At 46.4% G+C, this 27,746-nt stretch overlaps 1 protein-coding gene across 1 annotated transcript in view; it reads right to left on the bottom strand.

The window, feature by feature from the left end:
• TOX2 (TOX high mobility group box family member 2) overlaps nucleotides 1-27,746 on the bottom strand; it is a 140,108-nt gene that overhangs the window by 78,133 nt on the left and 34,229 nt on the right. Inside the window, exon 2 of the mRNA XM_034067013.1 lies at nucleotides 3,715-3,780. Within this exon, the coding sequence (XP_033922904.1) occupies nucleotides 3,715-3,780 (66 nt within the window). The remainder of the gene's footprint in view (nucleotides 1-3,714; nucleotides 3,781-27,746) is intronic.

The following is a 27,746-nucleotide window of genomic DNA, read 5'->3' as shown; positions in this document are numbered from 1 at the left end:
CTTCACAAAAGCAAAGAGCTGCATATCCCAGTGTATCTATCTCCCTGGCCTGAATAAACGATACTGATGTGTAACAGCATTTGCATGAGGAGTCACACAAATTAACTTGTTGGTACAGAAACAGGCATGTTGCTCAGCTGGAATAAACCGTGCACTGAATGCTCCTGGGATTAGGCAGAGCGTGGGATTACAAATGCCCAGCAGTAAGTAATGATCTCTTTCCCCCCTGGAAGCTGCCTGTTGCTCTGCCAGCAGCCTGGGACATACCACGGAGAGAGGAAAACATGGCAAACATTCCCCTAAGGCTTTGCTTAATGTCTCTCCATGAACCAGCAGTCACACCCCTGCTCCAAACAAGCCAAGGGACAGTCATTCCCATACGTGGCATCACATCATTCCCAGCTCCCTTGGTAAGGCATTTCCTGCATTAATTCATGCACCATGCAGGATAATGAGACCTTCTTGCAGGGTATTCCCAGATGTAGTTAATTCATGTTTATAAAGCACCTGTGGACTCTTCCTGCAAGTGCAAGTCTCGATGCCAAACAAAACCAACTCATTCCTGCCCAGCTACATGTGGAATTTCCCAACTTCTGCCTTTCCTGGGGTTATTTTCGCTATCACAAAGGCCCTAATAAATGCTTTTTCTTACTGATTTTGCAGCTGTTTTTATTTCTTTTAACAGCACCACCGCATTTTCACTCATCTTTCAGAGTCCATCATGTGGCTGCTAATCTGTCCATGCCTCAGGATTTTTGCACTACTTAATTCCTTGTCCCTGTTTGAGGAGGCAAGGAAAGATACAAAGAAAATTGACAGGGGTGAGGAATGATGCTCTGCTGACTTCATGAGACACAACAGACACCTCACTCATCTCAGGGGTCAAATGTCCACGATGGTTTGATCAGATGTCAAGTTGCATTTATACTCTGGCCCCTGTTGGGGGTTGAATTACATTTTACATTTGACTCACTTCTGGGGTCAAATGTCCTTCCTATTTGGTGGAACAAGAAGAATTATTCTCCCCAGGCAGGCTGTGCTATGTGAGGTTGGATCTGTCAGCGCTCTCTTTATGTTTTAGGCTCCTGTATTTCTGCATTTCATTCTCCGCTGAGACCAGCCCCTTTTGGGATGACAACAAGAAATGCAGGCGGTGGCACATAAGCAATCCCATCGAGTAGGATGAGGGGAAGAAGTTAGCAGCTTTACAGGGCCAGGAATGATGAAACAAACACTGGTCCTGGCTTTACCATGAGATACTGCAGAAGCTCCTTAGGATCAAAAATGGCACAAAGGGCTGAGATAAAGCTGATGTCAGGGTGCTGCAGGATCACGATGCTGCCCTAGGACTGCTCTACCCACAGAATCCCTATAGCTCCAGCTGTAAAATGAGAATAATCTTATCTCTGTGATGGGAAAGGAGACTCAAGATCTTAAGCAGTTGCAGGTGTAAAGCATTGCACTGACAGGCAGGAGCCATTTAAACTCCCTTGGGTTTAAACTAGGGGAGGAGGGAGGGAGGAGGTGATAAACTGAATTCTGCTTTCTGCCTGCCTTCTTCTAGGTATTTTAAAAGAGAAATCACAAGGCAATACAGAATTCCCTATAACAAATGTTATCAAACTTCCTCAATCTGTGGACCTCTAATATTTTCCAGCTTCAATGAAGCCACACACAGAGATTAATTTCTAGCTTTCTTGGCCCTTCCCACCGACCTTGAAGCATGGAGGGGCTGGACTGGGGATTTCATAGTGACAGGCTCACCCCAGGCCATCACAAGCATGCTGGTACCAGCAGAGTTTACCCTGTAGTGCAAAGCTGGGGTAAATACGCAAGTGTGCCCTAAACCAGGCAATGTGAAGCCAAGATTTCCCACTGTTAATGCTGGACATCCCAGCCCCTGCGCCTGAGCTGGGCTCAGTGTAAACTGCATCTGCTGCCGAGAGCTGTGAGTGCCTGACAGTGCCCAGTGCAACCAGTTTAAGACTAAAACCCCCAACTCAATAGGCCCATCTATTACAGTATTATGGCTTCAGTAATTAGTATGTACGATTTGCCTTTGTCCCCAAGGATCCCGAAGGCTGAGCCATATCCCGCGTGTGCCGGTGATTTAGCAGCCTCTTGAGCAAGATTGTGAAACCATGCTCCTGCTGTTTAATGTACTCGTTCAGGTTACAACAGGTTTAGCAAACAATAAAAAACATCTGGAACCCCCATTTAAATAGAAGAGTTGTGTTATTAGTAATAAAGTCATAACTGGTGCTATAAAATGCTCTCTGGTAAACACATGCTGATGTACAGGTAAATAAAGGGAGATTCATGAGGGTGGGGAAGGAAGGCTGCTCCGTCCTCCTCGTCCAAAGCTCATGCTGGGTGGGAACTGTGACAAATAACCTTGCAGGGCATGGCTGGGATCCTCATCCCTTTCCCTCCTCCCCTCCTGCTGCCCCATGTGAGGCTAGGGTGGGTCGCTGCAGCATTCCATGGGGCACCCACCCTGGCAGAGCCCTGGTGCCATCTGCACCCCTTGGTCACACTCCCAGCTCCTCTCTGACTGTCCCAGACATAGCTGCACAAGGAGGGTAAGTGGAGATGCAAGATGAGACAAAGCCAGAGCAGTAAAAACTCTCGAAAGCAAGAAGCCAATGCACTGACATGTTCTAAGGTGGCAAATAAGAGGTTTTCATCCTGTTTTCAGTTTAGGGTGCATATATTTTAATCACTGCTGGTATCTGAGTTGGATACATCGTGGGTGGCTCACTAGCCTTGTAATTCATAGTGATGCTTCAGTAAGTGCCAAACCCCAGCATCAGGAGCACACCAAAACCTTGCCACAGGCCACACACATCAGGTCCAGGGCAAGAGGAATCCGTCATCATTTTGGGCTAGATGGAAATACAACACATGTGTTTGTGGTCAGCAGGGCCCTACATCAAAACGGCCCAACACAGCCCAAAATCAGGATGCTGAGAAAATAGCAATGAACTTGTACTTTCCCTCACAAGACAGCTAGATGTGATGAGATGCATTGCCCCAGGGTACCTCAGAAATGCACTGAGTCCCCAGCATGTTCTAGTAGGGTTGAACTACTGGGGGATGCAGATGGGATCATCTCTTGTCAGGAGGACAGATAAGCATGTGCTTAGGTCCCATCAGGACCTAAGGATGGACTTAAGGTATTTTTAGGGCTCCAGTGAATGGACATGCCTGTTTCATGTTTATCCAAGCCCAGAGAGAGCCCTGATGCCTCAGGCACCTGCGAGACATGAGCACTTCTATTCTGGTCCTCCACGTGTGGGCTTATAGCTCCAAAACAGGAAACCTTCGATTCCTTTTTCTCCCATGCTGGCTGTCAATCTATTTAGCTACAGGAAGCAGTCTGCATGAGGGAAGGAGACACCTGAAGTACCCACAATACTTGGAAACCTCAATGCATCCAGAAACACCAATTGCATGTTCATTTTGAGTGAAGGATGCTGAAGCAAAGCTTTTCAGTCTCAACGGAGAGGCAGCACCCCGCACATGGCTCACCCCTCACTGAGGGCATCCATTGATGCTCCTTGGCAGAAGCTGGTTGGCAACCCCCAAATCCAGTGAACCTCCTGATGTTCAGGAATGCAGATTCACAGAGAGCCCCTAGAATTTGTTCCTGGGGACAGATTAAGTTCCCTATAAAATCTCTTCACCCTGCCCACCCCAGCAAACTGCACTTACCTGATTTGCCGATAGAAACTCCTGCGTGTTGTCGTTCATTCCCATGTACATGTTCTCCCCATCAAACTAGAAAGAGACAAGAAAGTGAGACTTAGTGAAATGCCATCTGCACCCCAGGGTCCTGTGAACCCTAAAAGCTTTCCTGGCTCTTCATGTAAAGAGCTAAAATTCCCAGAAGAAAATCCTGAGCTGCTCCTTTCAAGCTTTTGAGTGTTTGAGCACACGTACACCACATTATTGCAATGGGACATGGTAACATAGCACATTCATGCTAGTTTTTCAGTGAAATAATGAATTAATTGCTCCAACTCAAATAAATAAGCCAAAGATGTGCAAAACTACAGATGCACCCAGCAGCAAAGATCACCCAAATGAAGTTCTTTCTGAATCCCTACCAGGCCATTCATCAGCTTTAAAAAGCCAACTTCTATTAATGGAAATTTCCAAGACAGGCAAGTCCCATTCAATCCTCTTCCTGACAGCTACATACTCCTTAACCACCAAAGCAAACCTACAGCAGCAATGCAGAAAGCCAGTCAGGACTGGACACAAGGGGGTCTCTGTGCAAAGCCTGATTCCCAACAGTTTGATGCTGTTTGCAAACTATGGCTGCAAGGAGGCGCAATTCCCAAATCTCCTGCTCCCCTGCCTGGGTGAGAGGCAGAGCCAGCTTAGCACAGAGCATGCACCTGTCCCCCTCACCTGTTTCTGAGCTGCTAATCCATGTATTAGGCTACCAAACCCCCATGGAGCACAGCAAAACTCTTCTCATTAATTAGCTACAACAGAAGCTTTTCACTTGTTCCTGTTCCAAATGAAGGAATAAAGCCCCCCCAGGACTGGCTCCAGCTTGAAGTATGGCTGGGGCAGTTCTCAAGGCTAAGTTCACAAATTAATTATGGCAATAAAATGGGCTATGCCATAAAACACTCCCGAGACAAGGATGAAGGTACCAGCTGTGAATGACACCATGTACTTAACAAGAAGAGCCAACTCTTTTGCCCTTACAAGCTGGATGATTAATTGAGGATCATTCACCCCTTGCGTATCCTCTTGCTCTCTAATACGAGGCTGATAGCAGTTATGCCTTAAGAGAAATGGGTCATATTAAGAACAATAAAAGAGAAATCTAAATAAAACCAGGTGAAGATTTTCAGTGTAGACTATTAATTACACTTAAATTTCTCAGAGTGTTACAGGATTAGCTATTAAAGTCCACAGAGTTAGCAAAGCCAAGTGTGGGTAACAGCTCTGCTCAGCATCAGACACCTTCTAATTGCCAAACCATCCTCTGGGACAGCAGAGAAAACCAATTAAAGGTAGCAGAATTAGAGCAGATATTGTGCCACTCATTACCCCATCCTGACAGCAGCTGCAGCAGGGGGAAGGGGATTCCTGAGAAAATGCAGGATTTGGCTAAACCCATCTATGGCAGGAGCCACAGGATGCAGGGAACATCCGCAGTGCATGGATGATAACTTCTTGCTGGGACAAGCAGTTACCACAGAAGCAAAGCCAGGTTGGACAGAGCCTTGGGTGACATGGTCTGGTGTGAGGTGTCTCTGCCCGTGGTGGGGGGTTGGAAATGGATGATCTTAAGGTCCTTTCCAACCCAAACCATTCTGTGATTCTATAAGCCAGCTGAGTCCTCTACACTTTAAACTGAATTTCCCTCCACCCGTAAACCAATTGCCAGCACAGCCAGCTCCTGCTAACAGGGTTCCAATTGGAGCTGTGGTGCTTCCAGGCATGGAGACCCAGTCAGCTCCACACCCCAAATACCCTCTGCCAACCCCTCAGAGAAGGCTGAATGTGCAGAATAGAGGACACAGTTCAGTGGAGATGCTCAGCCCTCCAGCAGCAGGACCCAGGCTCTGCAGGAGGAGCCGGTCTCTGATTTGGCATGGGCAGCAGCAGAGGTTTCAGGAGCCACTCTTTTTGGAACAGGCAAAATTGTGGTTCTGAGGTCCTGTTCCCTAGATCTTTTTGGAACAACATCACCAATAACACATTAGGTGGATCCTGCAGCCTGAACAAGACACCCCAAGGACCTGCACTACATGAATGTAGGGCCCTGGCCAGTGGTCTGAAGTGGCAGTGAATCATAGAATGGTTTGGGTTGGAAGAGATCTTACAGCTCATCCAGCTCCAGCCCCTTGCCATGGGCAGGGACATCTATTAGACCAGAGCTTTGTGTCAGGTCAGCTGCACAGATGAGTTATGTGGTACTGTGGGATGCTTAAAAGCAATTGCATCTTGAGAATGCACACCAAGATGCTTCAGCAAGCAGCCCTAAAAATATTCCAGTGGGGAGATAGTTCTGTCCATCCCTGGAAGCAGTCAGGAATTTGTACTCTGGAAATATTTACTTCCACTTCAGCAAAGGAAGAGTTCTTTCCCAAGTGAAAGCTTTGCCCTTCTGAGATATTTAAATACTCAGACGATGCACATCCATCCAGCCTGCTTCCTTGCAAACATGCACTCCACTTATGTCTTCCTCCTCCTTTGCCTATGTAGCCTAAGACCAGTTTGCAACAGATCTTCTAATATCTTCATTAGATCTTAGGCAGAAGCTCTTCCTTGTAAGGGTGCTGAGGCGCTGGCACAGGGTGCCCAGAGAAGCTGTGGCTGCCCCATCCCTGGCAGTGTTCAAGGCCAGGTTGGACACAGGGGCTTGGAGCAAGCTGCTCCAGTGGAAGGTGTTCCTTGACACAGGGTTGAAACTGGATGATCTTAAAGTCCTTTCTAACAAAAACAGCCTGGAATTCTGTGATTCAAGTCATTTGGGAAAAAATACCCAAAATCCTGACCTCCAGCAGAAAGAGATTCCTGATTTTTCAGAAATTGAAAGTCACCTGCAAATCTACATTAAGGAAGGACACAGTGTCTTTCAGTGGGTTAGTCCAGGGCAGGACAAGCACTCGGCTTTCTCTGTATCACCCTGTTTGTCAGAATGTATTTTTTATGGCTTTCTACTATTCCCCTATCTCCATTCCACACTTCCTTCTGCCCTTGATGCTTCCATAATAACTGTAATGAACCCTGCCTTCAAAATTACTGTGCCTCTGATTGCCAGCCTGAGCAGCCAGCCTGAAAATCAAGACTCAAAATGCAATGGAAACTTTGGAACTTCCCCACTGCTGATTGGATTTTTCCTCCCTCTCCTCCAGGCTATGAGGGTGCAAACAAATTTATTAGAAATTCTCCCATCAGGGTATTTTTTCAATTAAATGTTTGCCACTTATACATGAGCCAGGTAGAGCAGATAAGTAATGTGCTCTCCCTCTGCTCATTACAGCTTCGCTACCGAATGCACTTCGAAACAATCAGTCCCATCATTCCAGGTAGATTTAGGGCAGAAAGAGACATTTTAATATTTCCCCTTGGTTACAAATGCTTCCTCTCTTTTCACTTTGGTCTAACTCCCAGTGCATGTCAAGCCTCCCAGGCAGTTCCAGACCTCGGTGCATCCATTCATCACCCTTTACACACCTCAAAATTGATCAAGCCTATATTGGATGATGTGCAAATGTGAGTAGCAGGTATCATTTTCATGTCCTAATTCGAAAGGAATATACTCTCATGCAATTATCTTTAGCATCCTTTTGCTCTTTGGTAATTATTCAATGTTTGTTATTCTTTGGTTAATAGAAGAGCCTATTAAGCAAATCAGTGGCTGTAGCTAATTCTCACCCTCTCCTGCATGAAATGAGCACAAAGCCAAGGTGAGACCCCTCTCAGCTTGTAGTGCTTTGCATCCACAGCATGGTGTTCGCTTGAAAATCTGGGAATGCAAACCCTGTGTAGCCAAACTGGGGAACCATGAGAGGAAGGAAGATGTGATTAAGTGCTTTTCTTCACCCCATCTTTATCTAATTTACATTAGCAATGGTTACCTACAGGTATAACCAGAATCAAAGACCTCTGCTTCAAAAAGGACCCATAAAGCCCCACTTTGCCAAGTCCCAGCTCAAACTTGCCTCAGGCAACAAGTTCAGGATGGAAACAACTCTACTGGACAGACTAAAACCAAACCAAAACACCCTCAGAAGGAACTCGCCAAACTCCCACCAGCTCTGGCAACAAAGGCATTGCTGTCAAATCATCATCATCAGATGGTTTGTGTTGGAAGGGACCTTAAAGCTCATCCAGCTCCAGCCCCTACCATGGGCAGGGACACCTTCCACTGGAGCAGCTTGCTCCAAGCCCCTGTGTCCAACCTGGCCTTGAACATTGCCAGGGATGGGGCAGCCACAGCTTCCCTGGGCACCCTGTGCCAGCACCATCTCATGCCACAGGAGGTGTCTTCACCTGACACCAGTGGATCAACACACAGATGCTGTCAATCCCATTCCAACTGAGAGTCCCAAAGAAATCAGGGTGATGGACACAGAGCCATGCCTCCACTAGAGCACATCTCTATGGCACATAGCACCATGTATATGGCAGCTAAGCAAGAGATAGAAAGAGAGTTCTATTCTGTGAGAAAACACCCTCTGAAATTTAGTTTTTCATTACTCCAAAATACAGTTTTTTACTAGGGCTCTTGCAGGGGAGCTGCAGCTGGCACCATAGCTCCAGAGGCTGCTGAGCATCTACCAGCCCATACCAGGACCTGAGCACAGGCTTCATTCAGATCATGTTCTACAAAGCACTTTTAATTATTGCTTTTCTACACTCACTTTGGTTTGTTACTTTTGCAATGTGATGTTATGTTCAAACCTGCAAATGTGCCCAGAGGTCAAACGGGTCCCATGGTGGTAAGGTGAAAACAAATGGGAAAACTAAATGCACGCTGCAAGCTGGGACAGACCTCAGAGCAAGGCAGCTGGGTGATCTCCAGCTCTGCAAACATGGAGAATAGATATTTGTGAACTGGGAAGGACCCAATGGAAAGAAACACACCTCCTGCCAACAGTCAGAGGTGTTACTTTCTCATGGATGGCACTGCCAGCTTGTACAATTCAATTATGAATCTCATCACATCCTTTTATTTCCTGAGAGTCATGAGCTGAGATGAAAACCTCCACTCTGTAAGAATTATGTTGGCAGCCTCATACCTGGAATGGCTTCAATGACACCTGCAAGACCTCAGAAATCTTCCAAATTTCCTATGGGGTCTGGATGGGGTGTGATGTGGTTTGGATTTGGGGTGTTGGTTTTTTTTGAGGGTCTGATCTAAATCTTAATAGTTGTTGTTGGCAATACAAGACCAGAGCACCTTAATTGCAAGTCCACTGAGGATCTGGAGCTTTTAAAAAGTGGCCTATTAATGCAAATCCAGCAGTAAGTAAAAGCTGTCATCATTAAGGAGCTATTAAATGCCCAGTGAAGAATGAATCGGATGCTTCCAGTGATTCCTACCGCTCAGAGCTATAAGCACTTGCTACTCTGTTCTGCCTCTTTGTACCAGGACACAGGAGATAGGCAGCAGGTCCCATCTCATGACAACCTCATTTCCAAAGTGGGTGCACTGGAGATATCACCTCTCACCAGAGATGCTTGTGAGTGAGCTGGTTTTGGTGTCCAGTACTCTACACCTCAGCCACCACTAACATCAAGACACAGAGTGACCCACAATGATGCCATGCAACAAATGCCTTTAAGTTTTTGGTGAATAAAAGTTAAGATACAAGAAAACTTGCATTACACAGTAATTGCCATATTTAACATGCCCCATTAGAAACACTTAAGAAATTACTGCAGCCCATGTGCTGCTGGGCTTTGTTTAGCTGCCTCCATTGTCACCCCATCCACCATGTGAAAATACAGCTCTTCTATAGAAAGTTTTACAGAAGTAGTTTTTCCCACTACTAATTTTTATCAGGGAAGCATTATTTTGGTGGCAGAACCCTATTCTGCTGTAACTGCACTTTAGCCATGGTGCTTGCAGCCCCTCATGCCCACTATGCTGCTCCTATCCAACGTGGGGCACCCCTGCATACCAGGCTCAGCCCTATGGGCACCAAACCCAAAGACTTTAATGCTGGCAAGGATGACCTCTGCCAGCACACATCTCTGCCACATCTCTGGGATGTGAAATACTCAGTTCAGCCCTGCCCTTGTCAGAGCTGCTGCCTGCAGAGCTGCTGCTGTGATTTCCTATAGGAGTAATTTAGCATCACGCTTCTTCAGGGAATACATCACTGAGGTTAGCTTAATCTCTTTAACTGCAGTTTCCCCATTAAGGTCTTTACACAACCTCTGGCCCAAAGTGATCTACTTAGCATTATTTATCTGTCTGCTGAAACGCTTGGATAGCCTCTCGGTTGAACCTGTCAAAGAAGGTCAGAAGTTCAGCAATAGATTTATGACTCCCTCAGTTTTCCTCAAAGGAAAGCTCTGCATCTCCATCCTGGCCACCACCCGGGCTGGCCACACGCTGCAATTTGCTTCAGGATAAATGTAATTAAAAGAGAGCATGACACCACAGCAGGTGTCAGTGGCAGCCCATCCTCTAACAGGCTGCACAGCTGAGCATCTGCAAGAGCTACTGGCGTGTTATGGGGCTGGCTTTTCTGCACGCACTCGACATTCTCATGTATTACTTTACCCTAGGGTAAAGTCAGAATCATAGAATGGTTTGTGTTGGAAGGGACCTTAAAACTCATCCAGTTCCAACCCCTGCCACGGGCAGGGACACCTTCCACTGGACCAGCTTGCTCCAAGCCCCTGTGTTCAACCTGGTCTTGAGCACTGCCAGGGATGGGGCAGCCACAGCTTCTCTGGGCACCCTGTGCCAGCACCTCAGCACCCTCATAGGGAAGAGCTTCTTCCTTATATTCAACCTAAATCTGAACCCATCACCCTTTGTCCTATCACTACAGTCCCTGATGAAGAGTCCCTCTCCACCACCCTTGTAGCACCCCTTCAGATACTGGAAGTTGCTCTGAGATCTCCATGCATCTTCTTTTCTCCAGGCTGAACAGAGTGATGCAGATGAAGTATTAAGACTTAAAACCTTATAGCAAAGAGTCCTTTACTCCAGAACGAACAGCGGTGGCACGGGAAAGGTGCCACACCAGAAGGTCTCACTTCTTAGGGTGAGACTATCCAGAGCTGCAACACACAACCAAGGCAGCAGGGAGATCTGAGACCAGGGATGTTGGGCATCACAGCCCACTTCTGTGTTTGCTGGAGGGTACCTACAAAAGGTGAGATGATCTTTTTGGCTGGAATTCTCATAAGGTTCCTCAAAAAACCCTCTAAAATCCAAACCAAACTTGTCACAGGATGAAAGAGAAGGCTGTCGTGCTCATAGTCAGTGAAAGATACTCATTGGGTTTCAGCAAGAGGAAAATCCTGGTCCAGGATCTGTCTGCACTAAAATCTGTCTAGTTCATAATAGAAGTGATCTACAAGGATTCAAATTTATTAATGAGACAAAAATTATTCATGTCAGCCAAAACTAAAAGTGACTTTGAATGGCTTTGCATTAAGACTCTTGCAGTAATAAGTGGCAGTGAGGAAATGGAAGATTAAACTTAATGTCAATAAATGCAAAGTAATGCACTGGAGAAAAGCAATCCTAACAATAAAGGCATGACAATGGGTCTTAAAATAGCTGTTACTGTCCAGAAGAGAAACTATGCCTTCATTCTGGAAGGTTTACTTCCAGCTTCTGCTCAGGCCTCAGCAGCTGCCAGAAAGGCCATTCAAGTTTTAGAAGCCATTAGGAAAAAAGCAAAGAATAAAAGATCAAACATTGTTTTACCATCTGTACAGCTAGGAGAAGGAGAGAGGGCAATCACAGGGAGGATCCAAGGTGTGGCATGGCATATACGGACAAACACAAGAGGTGACAGATGTAGAGAGACTCAATATAGATGTACAGTCATGAGGTGAGAACAGAGAATGGCTTTTCTCTGCTTCTTGTAGTCTAAAACCAAGGAGGCAGGCACTGAAATCATTAGCTAGTGGAATTCACCACCTTACAGAGAAGTTCTTCATACAGGGCCCAACAGCAAAACCTTTGGTCTGCTGGAAGCCACCTGGGTAGATGCAATGTCATTAGATTAGAATGTGAGCAGTCAAATATTAGCCCATGAGGCTGTGGTATCTCCATCCCTGGAGATACTCAGAACTCAGGTGGACCAGCTGCTGAGCTGGTTGGCCCAGCTTGGCTCCAGGGATTGGGAAGTGCAGATGTCCCTCCCAGCCAGCAGTACGTGGTGTTTGGTGCTTTTGTGCTCTGCAACCACGTAATGCCTCCCCAGGCAGCTGCAGGGACCTCCACCCCAACAGCATCTCCAGCACCATCTTTTATTCTCCTGTACTTGAGGCTGGAGAGATCTTGAATGCCACCATTATTCAAGTGACAGCATTCATTTATCTAAGAGACTGGCTGGTTTGCTGTGAATGCTGCACACAAAATTATTGTTATTACATTATCTGGGGGGAATAAGGACTTAAACTCATTTACTTGGACCTTTCAGAGCCTGTAAAGGAGTTCAAGTTCTTCGCATACACACACACAAAAATCTACCCTCTGAAAGCTACAGGGAGCAGCAGAATTTAGTCTTAAGACTGACATGGAAATAGATTAATTTTTTTTTCCATTTCATATTCTAATTACAATTCTTCTCCCCCTACTATTTTCTGTTCTCATTACAGTCTTAAAATTGCTCTGCAAATTCTGTACCTTATTCTGCTCTTCCTACCATCTTTGTCATGGAAATGAGAAACAGAATGTATAAGCATGAAAATATTGCCGAGATCAAAATTCTGCTTAACCCTTTCACATGCCACTGAAAAGAAGCAAATGCAGCACAGACCCGCTAAGCTTCCATCCAGCCTCCCCTCCTTCTCCCAACCACAGCAAGGGACAAGAACGATGCTCAGAGAAATGTGCTATTAATTTAAAGGCCAAAGTTGCTCACCCTTACACCTCCACTGGTGCAACTTAGCAGGTTTTGCCCCTGAGGGCACATCTTGAGCTAATACACTGTGAACATATTCAGATGATTGTGTTCAGTTTATAGCTGTCAGTCTGCTGAGCACCCTGATGTAAGGCTGTCTGGGAGAGTGTTTTGTGGTGCTTCAAGCAGTCCCGGTGCACCACGAGATCTCCATCCTCCTCCTCTCCTGTGGTGCCACACCAAACCTTTCCCAGTTTTCCCCAAATCTGGCCATAGATAAGGAGAACAGGCCCCCAACGCACCCCTGCTTTCACCTGGGGCCTCTCCAGCCCATCACTGACCACGCTCAACAATGATTAGTTTGTAAGATAGGATGGGGCTGATGTATCTGTGAGGCTTGGGCATGTGCATCACTTCCTTTTCAAAACCAAACAACAAGCACATCCTGCACTGTTTATCATCCTTACACAGGTGCTTGAGGAGTTTATCTGCACGAGAAATAAATACCAGCCCTTGCTAAGCTGGTTCTTCTCCCAACAGCAGCTGAACAACCAGAAGATCTGAAGGCACCAACTCACGCTGCGGAAGCCTGATGCCAAGTATGTTGCTGGGAGGGAGGTAAATGAATGCAGCACATTTCCTGGCACAGGGCTGGTGTGTAGACAGCCTGAAACAAATACAGTAAATGATAATGAGACTTAACTGCAGTGCCTGCTTCACTGGTAACACTTGTAAGTCACAGGAAACTAAGAGAGGCAGAAAACATACAAAGATCTAAAAGAAGCCGCAGAGGCTGTGTGCAAGAGCTGTGCCAGCATCGAAGGCACCTAGAAACATTGAGTTTTGAGAGATAAAACCTCAGGGTTGAGACAAAAATAGAGCTTATACCTGTCTGCCTCAGAAGCAGCTACCAGCATGGCTCTGCTCTGGAAGTGTTTTATGGAGATGCTGATTTCTGCAGCAGAACAACAGCCCTTGCTGCAAACAGAGGTACCGCTGAAGAGGGGCTACATGTGGCCACCAGCACCAAAGTAGGTGAGGAAGCAAGGGAGCAGCCTGAGAGAAAGAGCCCTAAAGTGAGAAAGTTTTGCCATCCTCTGGTTTCATCCCCCTGCCCAGGGAGCGAGCAGGGACCCAGCAGGGGCAGTGATGTCTGGACGTGCACCCAAGGCTAAAAGCAAAGCCCCAGGTTCAATAAAAGCAGTTTACTGGGAAGAAGTGCAGCAAAGGAAGGAGCTGCATCCCAGCAGCCCCCATGTGAGCAGCCGTTGTGGCTACACTGGATTTGACGTGCACACACTGTGGGAATGATGCTGGAAAGATCTATGTTATTTTTCTCCGCTGCAAAGTAAATAAATAAGCACACTACAGCAGAGAGGAGGAGAACCATCAGAGAAGCCCTGCAAGCATTGCTTAAAGTAACTTCTTAAGACCATGTATTATGCTTCCGATCCTGACACCTCATTGACAGCTGTACAGGTTAATACCCAGGCTCCCAAATACCTCCTCACTCACTCCAATAATTCACAAAATCACCGGTGCTACTCAGTTGCCATTCAAGAAGAAAAATAGTGGCTTCAATTCCCTCTCCAGTCACTGCTCCTTCAGCAAAGCCAGTCTGAAGTGCCCAGAGCACATGCACTGTTCACCCACGAGCACAGTCACTAAACACTTCAGTCATCCTTAACTTTGCCCTACTGGTGAGAGCAAAACATCTCTCCCCCCCCAGGATTAAGGACCATGGTTTAGTCTTTCTGCTGAGAAGCATGAGGGGAAGAGTAATGGATTTTCAAGAGAACTCTGGTGAGGATGGGATCATTATGCAAAACCAGCTAGTCAGGAGGGGAAAAACAAAACTCGGAGAGCTTCCGCACGAGTCATTTAGAGAACAGTTTCCAACACACAGATATTAGGCACTGGTGGAGACCTGCCTTCTGTGGTTCGGCACTCAACTCTGTATGCAAATAACCCTCGCAACAGTACAGAGCATGACTTGCAAAAAATGGGCTGACAAAGTACAAAGCAGTTCATAATCTTACCTTAGATGTTTGGACGTTCTCATTATTAAAAGAAAAAAAAACCACCGAAGTATGATCTCCTTTAAAGATTAAAAAATCCCAATCCAAACCTCAAGGATGACAGGAGTGTAGTATCTGCAATTAGATCCTGGAAGTTTGGGAGTATCTTCACTGCCCAGTTCCCATGTGGCATTTTTCCCTCTCTTACCTAATTTATTCCCCTCTCCCATCTTATTTAAATCATAGACTCCATGTGCAACTTCTGTAAGTGTTTTTGCATCCGTTCAAGGGATCCTAATCCTGCAAGAGGTCTAATGTAAACAAAATAATCACAGAACCCTATAATGGTTTGTGTTGGAAGGGACCTTAAAGCTCATCCAGTTCCAACCCCTGCCATGGGCAGGGACACCTTCCACTGGAGCAGCTTGCTCCAAGCCCCGTCCAATCTGGCCTCGAGCACTGCCAGGGAAAACACCCCAAAAGCCTCAAAATCCTGACCTCTAGCAGAAAAAGCAATTGTACTGGATGCTTGCTGCAAGGAGCAGCTGAAAGTTGCCCCTAAGCAGCTATGGGTAGCTGTAGGGCTGGAGGAGAGACCCGATATAACCCAGGCCCTGGGGCTGCCTTGCATCTGTGAGAGCAGCAAAACCCCACGAAACAGCACTTGCAGTAGGGTCATGAACGTGCAGATGTGCTCAGGACGGGCTCTCATCGCTGCTCTGAAGTCAGAGGCTGGAGTCAAAACCTGAGCTGAAAGGTCACAGAGAGACAACCCAGAGCTGTGCAGATGCTGAAGCTGCAGACACAGCCCTGGCGTTGCAGCTTCACACGCTGGGGACTCAAGCCGGGTAGAGCCACGGTTTTACAGAATGGAGCTCAGCAACATTTCACACAGGCAGTGTTACCACATCCTTCTGCGTCCTGTTTTATGAAGTGCTGAGTTAGGGTTGTCAAACAAAGCTGTTGGGCTGCATTTCCAGGGGGTTGTGCACGTCACCTCATTTCAGGCATTCAAACAGGCTGCCCAGGGCAGTGCCACCATCCCTGGAAGTGTTCACAAACTGCGTGGATGAGGCCCTCAATGACACCATTTGGTGTTAGGGTAAAGGTTGGATTTGATGATCGTAAAGGTCTTTTCCAGCCTAGTTCATTCTACGATTCTATTGTGCTGGCCTTGTTTCTGCACTGGGTTCACATGTTGTACCCAGAGCTAGTACCACTTCATTCCCTTCCTTAGCTTCTGGTTATTAAGCAAGCAACCAACCAACCAACAAACCATCCCTCCCGAGCACTTCTGATTTCAGCTTTTCTCTTTTTAGAGACATCTCTCTGTTCACCTTCTTAATCTTCCCAGCAAATTTCAGTGCTGTGTAACTTGATTTCAGTAGGGCAAGAAACTGAATCCTGCTCACTGCAGCCTCAGGTTTTACTTGTTAAACATACAGCTTAGTGCTGAAAATTCTCAATGTCTTAAAAAGATGGCAGAAAACTCATTAAAATTAATATACTAATCAGAAAGAAGCACCCCTGATTACTATTATGCCCCTGCTTCACTGTAAATAATTGAATAGAGATATGATTATTACTATTATTATTATATTATTAACCCTAACAAGAAGTTTAAAGCATGTTGATTAGAAAAGAGAAAAAAGCAGCTTTTCCTGACTAATTAATGACTTAAATAAAAATAAACAAAGGGAGGCTTCCTGATTTTAGCAAAGTCCTGCCTTCTTCCAAGCAGTTAAAAGCAAGACTGACAGCTTTATAGATAGGGAAATGGGCAGATAAGATAAACATGCACAATACAAACTTGTCCAAAGCTTTTCCAGTCTTTCTCTGCACCACTTCCAGCTCATTAAATTACAGTATTACTATAGATTTGCAGCAAAATTATCTTTTATCTCAGCTTCTTTTAAAGCTATTTGGCATTTGCTAGTATTTTCTATTATAAATCTAATTGCAGATTCCAAACAGACAAGGGCTCATTAAGCCTTAATTATGCACATGTTGTTTTCAACAAACATTTTCATTTGGACTGCTGTGAGCTGTAATTGTTCAGAAGACACTGCCGCCTCCCATTACCCGCTTTCCTGGGATGGCAAAAGCTACTTTCAAGTAGGTCATAGCTGGGCTGAACAGATGATTTGCAACCTGCGGAGTTTGTGATGTGCCGCTCCTGTAGGAACACCAGCAGGGCAGCAGCACTGGGCACTGGGGGGTGGGAGAAGGAGTCAGGATGCTCCCCATGCTGAGCCCTGTTTGTGGAGTTAATCATGGCTTGGGCAGGAAAAGGAGAGCTGCGGCACAGAATGGGAAGCAGGGCACAGCTGCCCTTCCTGGGGAGCAAAGCCAGCAGGTACAATGTGCAAATAGGACATGAAAGTGCTGCTCGCTTTCAGCTATGGTGGGGAAACGGGATTCCTGCTTGGGTACCTCAGAGGATGCTGTCAGCCCAGTACCCATGCGTGTCCTGCCTAACTACTGGTCTCTAGCCCAAACCCAGCCCAAGGTTCTCTCCCGGCTACATCACGCAGTATCACCACAGGCACCACGGAACAGAAATGTTTCAGTCACCCAAAATGATATGAGAGCAGAGGGGAGCCCTTTTCACTGCTTGGAGCCACAGTGCCATGATTTAACTGCAGCCAGTAACTAACTCACTACCCCCTCCTTCATGGGATGAGAAGGAGAACGGGAAAAGAGTAAATGCATGGGTCGAGATAAGAACAGTTTAATAATTGAAATAAAGTAAAATATAGTAAGAATAACAATAATGTAGGGAAAAGAGAGAGGGGAACAAAACGAGTTATGCACAATACAGTTGCTCACTATTCACTGACCAGTGCCCACCCTGACCCGAGCAGGGATTGGTGGCTCCTGATCAACTGCCCTCAGTTTCTACCCTGAGCATGATGTGCTATGGTATGGAATATCCCTTTGGTTAGTTGGGGTCAGGTGTCCTGTCTCTGCATCCTCCTGGCTTCTTGTGCCCCTCCTCATTGGCAGAGCATTAGACTGAAACGCTCTTGATCAGGGTAGGTGCTACTGAGCAACAACTAAAACATCGGTGTGTTACCAGCATTGATCTCAGATGAAAGCCAATGGACAGCACTGCAGCAGCTACTGAGAAAACAATTAACTCTATCCTAGCCAAACCCAGGACATTCAGGCATGTCCAGACTCTGAAATAAGAAGTAACCCACATGAACACTTGAGCTTTTATTATAAGTTCAGGCTCCTTTCTAACAGCATGAAAGCTGCATCTGCTCAGACTGCAGCAGCGTTAACAGAGCAGCATAAGCTGCATGACAACATCATCAAGGTCCTGGGTCCCTCCAGCCTTGGTCCTTCCAACTTTACCTACTGCCATAACTCCCCAGGTCAGCAGAGCGCAGCTGTGCCCCATCCCATCACCTTGGTGAGGAGAGTCATTCTATGCAGACCTCACCAGCCTCCCCTGAGCCTCTTCAGGGGACAAAAAACTCCTTCTAACAAATACTTTGCACCAACTAAGGATTAGGGCTCCAAAGGTAGGCTGGAGGTGCTGGTTGCTGCCAGCCCCAGAACTTGGCAGGGTTTAGCAGAGCTAGAAACAGCAAGGTGCTAATACAACTGGTGTTGCAACATCTAGCCTAAGATTCTGCTTGCCAAGTATCCAAAACACTAACTCAGGACAAGAGAGGTGGCTAGAAAAGTCCTCATGACATTAAGAAGTTAGTATTCCACTTCTTCACACTTTTTTCTCTCCTCACAATACAGGTGACAAATTCCCTGCCATGTCCCAAAGGTTCATGTTGCACTGGGAGAAGGAAAATGTGTCAGAGTAAGCACGAAATCTCATGGCCTTACCTTTAAAAAAGCCAACTTTTAAAGCAATAGTTTGACCTAGAAAGGCTTTCTAGGTCATTTGGCTTGGCATGTATATGTCTGACCTAAATCTAACACAATACAATTACAGAGTTGGTTTCAACCTGTCACTGTCAGATCATTCATAAGTTCAGATGCCTATTTACAAAACTGTTATTCATATATTCACCAAGAAGGTCTTGCCAGGCTCCTTCTTTGCCCTGTTCAACATTAACTCACGCTGACAAAGGGAAAATGTAAAACTCCCTTGCCAAATTGAGCTCACATTTTACCATCAAACCACACAGGATTTATGGCTTCACAAACCCTTCCACTGCTGTTGAAATTCCCCAAAACCAACATCCTGCTGCCTTTGCCATGGGTTGGGAAGCCCGAACGTCTGTACTTCCTCATGTGTATGGGTGCTAATCAGCACAGTTGCACTAATGAAGCATAGGGATATGTCAGCCACTATCAAGATACTTATGCTCCAGCACGCTGCATCCCTCCAGCTAAACCATGGGCATGGTGGTGACACCAGAGCTCCACCAGAAAGGCCTTGAAGAGTCCGAAATGGGCTTTGCTAAAGGAGGAACAGCATGTGTCCAGGCTGGGATGCACGGAGGATATGCACCTTGGTGCTATAGCTGCAGTCACCTGCTCTGGCTGGCAGTCACAATTCCTGACACTGAAGGCTTTTCTTAAATCCACTTTAATATTTATTAATCCTCATACATAATCCAGGCAATGTCTGTGAAAGAAATGATTGTGAGAAGTATTATGGAGTATCGCTCTCCATGTTCACATTGTCAGAGCAGCTGCCTGCATGGGCTTTATCCTCAGCCTCCTGCATGGAGCAAACATCATCTGAAGAACCAAAGGGACTCTGGGGCTGGGTCTTTGCAGACAGCCCTCCTTGTCATGGTGCCCTTCCTGCCAGCACACTCAAGGGATGCTGGGAACTGATCCATGGGTGGATCAGTACCTGCAGCCATCAGCTTCAAAGGGAGGCTGTAAGGTCAGGTACCATGCAAAGCCTGAGGAGCAGTTACTGTCCCATAACTGGTATGTTCACAGCACTGCACCACCCCAGCTAGGCACCAGAAAGACTTTACCAGGCACATTCTTAGCTGCTGATCAAAGCCAGGACAGCCAGGGTGACTTGGTACACTAGCACAGGGCACAAACAGCAGCATTTCCCTCTTCCTTGGCTGCAACTTCTTCCTGAGCTACAGCATCAGGAGTATATCTGCAAAGGCACATCCAGCTCAGAAAGGCTGGACCCACAGACCGAAGAGTTCACAACACAGCAGTTATCAGCACAGTGCTGCCATGGAGTATAGCCTTGGGCAAGAAGTTGTCCACAAGGTCAAGGTATGGGTAGGAGAAGCCATTTTTCCTTCCTTGCCATAACAATGTGGGAGGAGAGGGACCTCCTTACACGGGTTTTAATGAGATGATACCCAAGCTCAGCTTCAGCATCTCATGAGATCTTTTTGAACCACATGTTTCCAGAGACTGGAAACTCAATCCTCCCAGTGCCCAAGTCAGATACCTAAACAATCACATTTACCAGCTAGTAAGATTATTCTCTCCTGATTTCTCCAAAAGCAGTTAATGGGGGAAAGTTACTCTCAACAAACATTCTGCATCCCAATTCTGGAAGTCCTGCCATGATTCCAGCTCCTCCAATGGCTATGCTTCATCTATATTTCAGGTACAGGGCTCTTTTCTATGTTCAAATTTCTCATAACTGTGAAGGAGAAAGAATCCTCCTTGTTCTGAACCCACCGGGAGCAGGAGAAATTGTACCAGTGCCACATGCTACATGGTACAACAGCCACAGACTCTGCTTTGGTTAAACTCCACCACACAGTGAAGGTCTTTCTCTATTTGAATCTGTGTTATAAAGCTTTAAGCACCCTGGAGAGATAAAAACACTTAATTTTTTTACTGCCTGGCCCATAATCTCTTGTTTCCCCCGGTTGCCCTGCAACATGTCCCTCTGCAATCCTCTAACGCTACATGTGCAGCACCTTCCTCACTTGTTAATTATAGGCTCAGTTGTGCCAGATAATTCAGCTCAAGAAAGGCTGTGGGGTGGTTCTGTATCACCAAACCCTGTTTTGCTGTTCACTACAAGAACAGAACAGTTAATCACATTATCTAGTCACTAAGTGAGACTGGACACTGGTGTGCTCATTGGAAAGGGAAACAAGTTTGGCTGTCTTAAGCAAAGCACAATGAATCTGTCTAAGAGCAGAAAGCTCATAGCTTGTATTTCTGAAAAAATAGTGCATTAACATATTAAGCATATAAAAATACATACAAATCTTTGCAAGTCATGGCAGAAGCAAGAAACTGGTTGGATCTTAAGGATGCTGCAAGTGCTGACAAAAACATCCCCAAGCAAACACTTTATGTGCAAATGAAGTTAAGCTTTGCTGCCCACTGGGGCTGTAGTTTCAGTCTGGAGATAAAAATATCAGTGGAGATATTTACTGCAGGCACCACAAAAACTAGCATTCTGCTACATCCATGCCATCCATCCATCCCTTGGGTCTAAGAGCAGCCTGGCACATGCTGCTCATCAACCCTGTCAGCACCCACCAGCCCCCAAGCTCAGTACAACACCTCATTGTAATTATTGTCCTCTGAATTCAGAGATCAGGCTCACTGTCTCACCCCGGAGGAGTTTCTGGTCTCCCACTAACACTAAGCCATGGTCCGATCAGCCAGTGAAGTAGTATCAGTTGTGTCACTCTGCCCTTCTCCAAGGCTTCCCAGATGGGGTCATAGAATGAGGTAGGTTGGGAAAAACCTTTAAGGTGATCATTAGGTCCAACCATTCCCCAGCACTGCCAAGGCCACCCCTAACATATGGCACTGAGGCCTCATCTCCACGGTGTGTGAACACTTGCAGGGACGGTGACTGCAGCCCTGCCCTGGGCAGCCTGTTCCAATGCCTGAGCACCCTTTGGGGAAGGAATTGTTCCTCAGCTCCATCTAAACCTGCCCTGGTGCAGCTTGAGGCCGTTTCCTCTTGTCCTAATATAGTTCTGTGGGGAACTGACTTTAAGCTTACACTAATATAAGCCTGATCTCAATCATGTGAAGAGTTCCCATACTGAGCCGTGCTTCAGTTTAACCAAACTCAGGTTTAGATATGGGTGATGCTGTATTAAGACCTGACACTGCTGAGGGCCATGACAAGACTAAGCCTGCAGCTTGTTTGTTAAGATGGAAATAATTAACAGCACTCCAACCAAAGTATGTAACCAGGACTCCTGTTGCTTAATATCTTTACTAATGACCTGGAAACTAGGCTGCACAGTGAAACAAAGTTTACAGATGAAAAGGACATTATTTAGGTTAATTACAAATGAGGGAATTTCAGAGCCACCTAACCAAGCAGAAGGGAACATCAGAGCAGGAGAAACCCTATGCTGACAGATGCAGAACATGCAGGAAGGAGCAGCTTGAAATCCTTCTAGACTTTAGCAGGGATTAAATTAACTGAACATTAAGTGATAAGACCAAATGTCACGTCAACCACCCCTTGCAAACCTCTCTGGAAAGCACAGCAATATCAAAATGATAGAGTGCAAAAATAACAGCTCAGAAAATAATAGAGAAAACACTGCAAAGTTGTTATCCAAACTGTCAGCACACACTTGCTCCAGGTGCTGAATTCAGCTCCTCTCACTCCCTTTGCAGAGGAGAGAGATGGGAAAACAAGGGTAGAAAGATGGGAAATCAAAGACAGGGGAAAGAGAAGACATTTGAAACATGGGGATATCGGAGAAAAATGGAAAAGACCATGTTTTGTCAAAAAAAGGAGGTGGAAGAGACCTGATGACGACGCAGAAAAATCATTAATATTGGCAAATCACTTGATGCAGGGGTGAGTCCCCAGCAGAGGGGCTGTTCTTGTGTTCCCTGGGAAAGCACAGCCATAGGCACTGGCCAAGACCCCGGTTTGCAGGGAAAAACTGCCCCAAATGGGCTCATACAGAGGCTATGGGTTTCCACGCATGTAAAATACAGATAATCACACTCGTGTCCAGCACAGCAAGGAGAGGTTTCACGATGCTCCTGCAAGGAGCAAAGCACATGCACCTGCTGGAAGGAGAAACCCTCCACAAGCAAAGCCAAGCCCTGCCATTTCAGTTTCCTATCTCCATATAACAAGTTTTGTAAAGCAGATGCAGCTCCCACTTGGGACTGGGTCAGAGGCACAATTCATAGTGAAACAAATCAGGGCTTTGATCACTGAAAGCAGAATTTCATAGCATACCAGGCTAAAAAAATACCTACAGATCTCAAAGCAGAAGATAAATACTTATGGGAAAAGAAAAGGGGACAAATTCACCCCTGGCTTTAGATTTATAACTATAAGAAGTTTCATTCCTCCACCTAAACAACCAAAAAAAAACCCACAGTGTTTTCAAGATGGTTCATTTCAGGGCACTAAAATCACATTCTGAGCCAAGAAGCATGAGAAACTCATAAGCACTCTAAACCCATCCCTGCTTCGGGTTGTTTTGGGGGCTTTGTTTCCACAGCTGTTTCCTGAGCTTCAAGAAGACAAAGCTCTTCCTTTCCACCAAGCAATGGTGCACTTCAACTGCCTCAACCGGAGGAACAAACCCTGGCTGGGACTGAGCGAGGGAGAGGAGCAAATCCAGGTGCCCAGCAAGGAGACATGGAATCCCAGGAGACGAGACCCAGCCTCCTGGTGCTCCCCTGGCCCATGTGCTGTGACAGGCTATGGGGCAGCACAATGGTCCTTGAGCACCAGGGAGCTGCTGTGTATCAGCCTGGTGTTTGTAGTCAGGACAATGCAACTGTGGGAGTACCAACAATGCACAAAATCTGTGCAGAAATCTGGGTGTACTGTGTCTGCTGTCTCTTTGCCCTGTTTCTTTCCATGAAGTAATGAGCAGCAGGAATGTATTCCTTCTAAAGGAATGGCACAGGTCATACCACTGCCAAAGCTGTTTGCCAAAATATCACTTCCACTGCTGCCCTGGCCTGGTCTGGACAGACTGACGTCAAGGGACCAAGGGCTGTTAACTGCTGCTCCCATGTCTAGCATCAGCACTGAGGGCTGCAGGGCTGGGCCATGCTCACCTAGGTTCGTGCAAGCCCCCATGCTGAGGAGCAAGGGCTGAGCCACAGCAAAGAGAACACAAGGCAAAACCCCAGGGTTTGACCATTTTGCCTGGGTTTCCTTCCTCCCCTCCTCATTTCCCCAAACAGGACAGCTCTTCCAGCATCACCCCACACCTTGCACCAATCCCAGCCATCACAACAGGGCTTCATGCACATGACAACAGCAAAACCAAGGGGCAGGAGGAAATGAGCTGCACGATGCAACTCCACAGAGCTACTGGCTGCTGTTATTAATGGTTGATGCTCTGCAGGCAAACCCTCTCACTGCATACGCTGCTGCAGTCCTTGCAGACTCCTGCCAGTTTTGGGTCCCACTTTCCCTTAAGCAGGGACTTGAGTATTTCAAACAGCCTCTGGTGTTTGAAGATGCAATTTGCAGAAACAACAAAAATAAGGGCAACCACAGAAAAAACAGCACAGCACCAACAGCCCCAAGGAAGGAGCCTCAGGCTCAGGGACTGTTCTGTTCCACAACAGGAGAAAGCAAAGCTCATGTATCAGAAAAAAAAACCCCAACAAAACAAACCAACCAACAACCCAAATCCTCCTGTCATTCAAATGGTATTTGAAAGTGAATGAGCATGCCAACCAATCAACTCCCCTGCAGGATTCAAAGAACAATATATCCAAACCTCAGTGCTGTGGCCAAGAATGTGTTTGCAATGCAGGAACACTACAGCAGCAGCAACAGAAGCCGTTTGCAAGAGTAAATGAGGTTCTTTTGGCAGCAGAGCGGATGTAGCAAGCAAGCCACTTTAACTGAATATGGTAAACAGAGATGGAGTGATTATAGCAAGAATGAATGTAATAGGGTTCCGAAGTGCTTTGAATTGCCTTGACTGACCACAATATCTGATAAAACCAATGGAAAAAGTTATGGTTTCCTCTTGCATGTAATTGATTATCTTGCTGAGATCTACTGTTGTATATACACATACACACACTCACAGCCCACTGAAATTCAGTTACTTGGTGATGCTGCCAGAAATAACCCTGAGCAGGAGCACTAAGATGTATTTATTTTTGTCTGGGGTCACAGACCCAGAAGTGAGAAAGGATGTAAAGTCCTCTCCCAAAATAAGCACCTGGGAGGTTTGCTTAGAGTAGCTGAGGTGTAACTGTTCTGATCCATGCCACAACCAACACAGCTCCTTACTTGCTTTTAAGACAGAGAGGGAATAATCCCTAGTGGGGGGCAGCATGCTGCATGCCATTAATAGATTTACCTCAGGGCTCTCTTCCTTGACAAAGAAATATGGGGTTTGATTTATAAAGAGATGGAAATGTGCCACTGGAATTTCCTCAGTGCCAAGAGCTGGCAAACGAAGACAACAGTCCACAGAAGTAAATGGCCCTGGTGCAGCCCTGTGCCTGGTGATGGGCCTTGGGATGCAGTGACTGGAGAGAATTATAAAATCGTAGAATCCCAGACTGGTTTGGGTTGGAAGGGACCTTAAAGCTCATCCAGTTCCAACCCCTGCCATGGGCAGAGACACCTTCCACTGGAGCAGCTTGGGCTTGGAGCCACTGGGCTCCAACCTGGTCTTGAGCACTGCCAGGACATCGGGCAGCCACAGCTGCTCTGGGCAGCTTGTACAGCGACGATTTAGGAATGAAAGGATGAAGACAGGGTGCAGGAGTAATGGGTCCATGCTCTCTTGCTGTTGGATTCCTCTCACAGATCTGCACAGGGGCCAGAAATGTTTTGCACAGGCCAGTTTGGATCTGCGCAGCATCCCATGGCTGCCAGCACCTCAGCCACAAATGGCAGCTCTTGGGCTTTTTTTGTCAGAAGTTATTAAAGAGCAAAAAGAAAACAAGAACAAGCAAAAGAAAACCCAATGGGACCTGCAAACTCTGCTCACTGCGGTGACAGCGAATGCTTCAACCGAGATGTGCCAAAAAGCCCATGGGGGGGATGGCCAGGGGCTCTGTGAAGTGCCGGGAACCACGGGGAGCTCGCCTGCCGACAGCAGGAACCAGCCAAACATCCACACAACAAGTTTCCTGACTGAAATTCATTTACTTACTGAAACAGCACTCAGCAAACCCTGTGATTAATATTTTCCTCCCCAGGCTCCCAAGATGACAAAACAATAATTAATGAAATCGGAATCTGAGTTACAGTAAGTGTAAAAATATTATTGTTTCTTTCATCTTCCTTTCTCTTTATCCCTTCCAGTGGTGGGAAACACGGAGCGCCATCCATGCAGCATGCGGTGCGCTCACTCCCTGTCCTGCTCCTTCTGCAGGCTCTGCACCACGAGCCTGGTCCTTTGGCACCGGCCCCTGGTTGCCTGTCACCCTGCTTGACAGAGGAAAACCAGCATGGGGTTGAGGAGCAGGGTGATGGTGGGGAATTGGTGCTGTAGACAGTGGGGATCAAGCCTGTGCTTTTTGGTAGTGTCCACCACTGTGGCATAGCAATTAAACGTGATAAACTGCAAGGCAGCTGGAAGATTCAGTTCTAAATCCCATGTGTTGTGTTATTTTGCCCAATGCTTTCATTACCCACCTTCCTTTTATCCATTTGCCTCTACAGCTCATCACTCCCTGGCCCGTGCTCAGGTCTCCCGCTGCCTTCATCCCAAAAGCACTCACAAGCAAATAGCACACCGGATTTCTAAGGGACTGCTCACAGCTGGAATAAACCAGCAGAAGAGGGTTTTAAATAACAGCTTTAGAAGCACATAAACTCCCTCTGGAAAGCTGAGAGAGGACATGCTGGGAGAGGGTGCCAGCCCCAGGAGGGGGTGTGGGAGAACCTGGCCTAGTAGAAGGTAATGCTGCCCATGGCAGGGGATTGAACTGGATGAGCTTTAAGGTCCCTTCCAACACAAATCTCTAAAGCACAAATTTCTTGTGTCTCTACAGTAAGCTAGGTTGACCAGAGCTGAAGTATTGCAGAAGTTATACATGCATACACATACACACATACTTAGTATTAAGTACCTATACATTTATGGCCACATATATGTAAAAACCACCACACTCCCTGTACACACCTATGTATGGGAGTCAGCTGCAAAAAACTAAGGGATAGTTTTCTATCAGGGGAAACAAACAAAATTCATAAGTCTTCCAGCTCCTCTCTTTTTTTCTTTTCCTTACAGTTAACATGGTCTGGGAACAAGCACAATTCATTTGACTCACGTGAATAGAAGCATCCGCTGATGCATGTTCTCCTCTGTGAGGATTGTGTGAGGCAGGGGGGCATGTCACCAACAGCTTGTACTTTCACTAATGACTCCAAGATCAATGGCACAGAAGATGAAGAAGTGATTTAATTCTCAGATCAACAGATTACACAAGTACACAAAGTATTCCCTGTCAAATAAGCATGTTACCTTGATTCCTTCCATCCTTCAGCTGAGGTAGTAGCAAAATGCTATCACATTGCCCATTTTTTATTCCTTCATCCCCCCTGAGAGCCTGACTACATGAGAGGCCCCACAACATTTTTATTCCTATGTAGAAAATATACAGAGCTGATGGAATATCTCCCTTGCTAGTTGGGAACTTTGGTTGCCCTGATAATTGCCCAGAATAATAAAACACATGGGGGAGGAGCACAAGAAAAGAGGAAGACTAAAATCTTTAACACAATCCTCCTTCCCCACAAAAAAAAAACAAACCACAACCACCCCAAAAATCTCCATAGTAGCTAGATATTGACATACGGGTCCTGGGGAGCATGAGGATATAACCTAATAATCACATAGAATCATAGAATAGTTAGGGTTAGAAAGGACCCCAAGATTATCCAGTTCCAACCTCCCTGTCATGAGCAGGGACACCTCACACAAAATCATGTCATCCACGGCTTCATCCAACCTGGCCTTAAACACTGCCAGGGATGGAACAGTCACAACCTCCTTGAGCAACCCATTCCAGTACCTCACTACCCTAACAGGAAAGAATTTCTTCCTTAGATCCAATCTAAACTTCCCTGTTTAAGTTTAAACCCGTTACCCCTTGTCCTGTCACTACAGACCCTAATGAAGAGTCCCTCACCAGCATCCCTATAGGCCCCCTTCAGATACTGGAAGCTGCTCTGAGGTCTCCACGCAGCTTTCTCTTCTCCAGGCTGAACAGCCCCAACTTTCTCAGCCTGTCTCCATATGGGAGGTGCTCC

The sequence above is a fragment of the Melopsittacus undulatus genome, chromosome 10, assembly GCF_012275295.1.
Source record: "Melopsittacus undulatus isolate bMelUnd1 chromosome 10, bMelUnd1.mat.Z, whole genome shotgun sequence".
In the NCBI taxonomy this organism is placed as follows: domain Eukaryota; kingdom Metazoa; phylum Chordata; class Aves; order Psittaciformes; family Psittaculidae; genus Melopsittacus; species Melopsittacus undulatus.
This window is presented reverse-complemented; position numbering and strand designations above follow the sequence as displayed.